The 3,416-nt window shown below is 59.9% G+C and overlaps 1 protein-coding gene across 3 annotated transcripts; it reads right to left on the bottom strand.

The window, feature by feature from the left end:
* Nucleotides 1–1,194: 1,194 nt before the first annotated feature.
* On the bottom strand, nt 1,195–3,416 carry CDK2AP2 (cyclin-dependent kinase 2 associated protein 2). Of its 3 annotated transcripts, none has more exons than XM_010837685.1 (4): nt 2,868–3,416; nt 2,454–2,554; nt 2,233–2,365; nt 1,195–1,727 (listed from the first exon to the last, which is right to left on the bottom strand). In XM_010837685.1, the coding sequence occupies exons 1-4, from the start codon at nt 2,947–2,949 to the stop codon at nt 1,660–1,662; spliced, it is 384 nt and encodes a 127-aa protein (XP_010835987.1). In that variant the 5' UTR covers nt 2,950–3,416; the 3' UTR covers nt 1,195–1,659. The 3 variants fall into 3 exon arrangements, with proteins under 3 accessions (XP_010835987.1, XP_010835989.1, XP_010835988.1); XM_010837687.1 differs by having other exon boundaries at nt 2,723–3,071; XM_010837686.1 differs by having other exon boundaries at nt 2,742–2,925.

Genomic DNA, 3,416 nt, shown 5'->3' with positions numbered 1-3,416 from the left:
GGAGGGCGGCCCCAACCTTCCTTCCTTCCCCACGGCGGTGGGGGAAGAGGCCCTTCTCCAAATGCTGGCGCTGCTTAGTTCGGCCGTGTTCTTTGGGATCCCCAGACACTCTGGGATCCTTCCTCCACCCTGGCCCGGCCCTCCAGTGTGCTATGGAAATATGACAAGAGTCCCATCCCCAACTTCTCCGGCCCTGGGAACCCGGGGCCCAGGGTGGGGGAAGCGCCTCCCCGTCCCAAGTCTGGCCAGCGGCTGGTCTCTGACATCCCTGGCCTAGCCGGTGGGGTTCCGGTGTCCCAGACCGCCAGGTCATTCAGAGGGCTGCAGTCACTTTCACTTCCAGTCTTGGGGCTCCTCCCGGAACGGGGCCCCAGCGCTTTCCCCACCTGTATCTTCCGGGTTCGTAAGTCTGGCCAATGGCGCCAAGACCGTGGGCAAAGGCTGCCAGGGCCTAGGGCTGGGCTCTTGGGACCGCACCCAGTTGGCTAGAGGGCACTGGGACGGTGCAGGGCGGCGTGGCGCAGGGTCTCACCCACACTGGGGAAACCAGTTCTCTCTCGACTCTTTCTCAGGTCCTGGGGGTTGGGAAGCAGCCTGGCTCCCTTTCTTTCTTCTTAGGACTCAGAGATAGGGTGTACTCCGAGCCCCAGGGCTGATTCCAAGCTTAGGATGTTAGGATGTTAAGGCATACGAGGGTGGGGCTTAAGTGAACTGGCATTTCTACCCTCCAGGCACCTTTAGTCCAGAGAAAGAACCCTCTAGGCTCAGGCTGGAGACAGAGCCCTCCAGCTGTGGAAGCAGCCCAGGCCTTGTGCTGCCCCCTGGTGGCATCTTGTGAAGGAGGGCAGGGCACTCAGCTATTGGAGTTCAACTCTTTCCACAAACAGCTGGCAGGCTGAGGGCCAGGGAAGGGCAGGGTCCCACTCAAGGTCAATGGGCAGTGGAGGCAAGGCAAAGCTAGGTTTGGCGGGCCTCCCTCCCACTCACTGTACCCGACCATCTCCCTCCGAGTCTCTTCTTTCCCTTTCTTCGTGGCCCACCCAGGCTTAGAAGCACCAGGCTCAGAGAAACTATGAACTGTGGGCTTCTCTGGTGGTCCAGTGGTTAAGATGCCATGCTTCCAGTGCAGGGGCATGGGTCCGCAGTGCACGGATAAAAATAAATAAGTAAAATAAAATAAAAAAGACTCCGAGCTGAGAGAACAACTCCAAATTATATTTTATTTATATAAAAAGGGCGTATTTAGCAAAAGACACACTGAGAAAAGAGTTGTTATGGCCCAGGAGAAAAGGCAGAGAGGCCATGGGCCTTCTGAGGCCCTGCTGGGGGAGAGGGGGTCTGGGCAAAGTGGGTAGAAGTCCTGGGTAAGTGCTGAGTGGCGGAGGCCACAGAAAGGAGACAGCTCCAGTTGGATCAACACTGTTGGCAGGTCATGGGTGAGACTCACAGTGACCTCGCTGCTAACTCTTTCGGGGGGTTCCAGTTAGTGCTGCCGACTGGAGTTAAGAGCCACCCCACTGGTTCCTGGAGGGTACCCACCAAAGGACACAGGACAGGAAGCCCAGGACGGGAAGTGCAACTCGGGGTGAAGGCCAGGGAGAAGCAGGTGCTCTGCAGTGGCCAGGAAAGGTCCAGAAGCTGAGGTGGAGTCGGGTCCTGTTACGTGCGGGCGTTCCGCTCTGTCTCTGCCAGGCACTCTCTGACGAGGGCCCGGGCATGGATGATGCCTGGGGTGGGCATGGGCAAGTAACATACAGGATCTCAGCGACCCTCCACAGTCGCAGGTCTGCCCTCCAGAGGAAGACCCCTCCCTCACACCCCGTTTCCTTTCAGTGAAAGGGACTATAATCTAATGAGGGACTCGATGACATTAGAGGTTTAGACGTTAACCAGCAAATTTACCCCGCTGAGATACAGCGTTGGATGGCATCACCAACTCAATGGACATGAGTCTGAGTAAACTCCAGGAGTTGGTGATGGACAGGGAAGCCTGGTGTGCTGCAGTCCATGGGGTCGCAAAGAGTTGGACACAACTGAGCGGTTGAACTGACTGACTGAAATACAAATTCCCTGGTCCTTCCTTAGAAACTGACTCAATTTCAGTTCAGTTCCAACACGTCTCTGGATAGTGATCCTTGCCCTCGTCTAGGCTTGGTTCAGGCGGCCTCCAGAAGTCTTTCCTTCCCTACCTTGTGAAGAGTTGTTCAGTGTTTGCCTCCTGGCCTCACTCACCTCTCTTCAGGCGTTCCATGGCGCTCTTGCTGCCAGCATAGGTGGGCCGGATCTCTTTGCCCATCTCTTCTATGACAGACAGCAGGTCGGTGTAAGTGCTCTGGGAGCCCTGGGCGCCAGGTGGTTTCATTGCCTGCGTCAAAAGAGAACAGGGCAGTGAGTTCAGGCCAACAGGGCACCTCCAGTCCTTATCCCACGGGCAGTCCCTCAGCTCCGCTCACCTGCACATAGCCCATGGAGGGAGGCCCAAAGTCATTAAACAGTGGTCTGAAAGGGCCAGCGGCTCCCGGCACAGAGCCCGATGGTGATGGGACACTTCCAGCTGCAAGAGGAGCGAGTAAGCGGTCAGCGCGGGTCAGGAGCGCCTCCTCCCGGCGCTCCAAGCCTCGGACTAGATTCTCCCCGATTCCCTCCAAAGGCACGCTCCATTCCAGGCCGCTAAACTTCAGGACAAGCCCCCCTCCCGCTGCGCTCAGCCAACAACCCTTACGCGACCACGCCCACTTTACAGGCCAGCAAACTGAGGCTCGGCGAGGACAGGCGGCGGGCCTAGCACACTGCAGAACTCGGGCCGTCTTCTCTTCGGAGACCTTGACCGCCCGGGCAGGCAAGCAGGGATGGAGCTGGGTCCTCACCTGTCGGGACCGGGGTGCCAGGCCCAGGCGTGCTGGAGCCGGGGGTGCTGCTGGGGGCGGGGGCGATGGGCTTGTAGGACATCCCCAACTCCTGGGTGCGGCGGACGCCGGCCGGCCGCTCCTCCCGGGTTGGCTGCCTGGCCTCTGAGCCGCACTCTGATTGGCAGGCCGGCAGCACGCCCCTGGTAAATAGAGCTCGGGCCGGAAGGGCGGGCGGGCACGAACGATCCTTCACTCCCGATTGGCGCGTGGAGATGTCACTCGGCCCTCCTCATAGGCAGAGACCGGCCCCAACAGGCCGCAACCGCTGCTGATTGGCCTCCGCCTTCCGGACCTCGCACCTGTCTGCTTCGGATTGGGCGGTGGCCGACACCCTCCACAATTGGAGAGTTCGCGGCCCGGGGCCGGCGCGCTTTCAATCCGATTAGTCCTCAAGCCTAAGGGGCGGGGCTTCGGCAGCCTGAGAGCTGGGTCTGGTCCGCGGCGGTTCGCGCCGAGCTGGGTTCCCCGGCGCGGGTGCCGCCCTCGCACCTCACTCACGTTGCTTTG

The sequence above is a fragment of the Bison bison genome, unplaced genomic scaffold, assembly GCF_000754665.1.
Source record: "Bison bison bison isolate TAMUID 2011002044 unplaced genomic scaffold, Bison_UMD1.0 scf7180017864080, whole genome shotgun sequence".
In the NCBI taxonomy this organism is placed as follows: Eukaryota; Metazoa; Chordata; class Mammalia; order Artiodactyla; family Bovidae; genus Bison; species Bison bison.
This window is presented reverse-complemented; position numbering and strand designations above follow the sequence as displayed.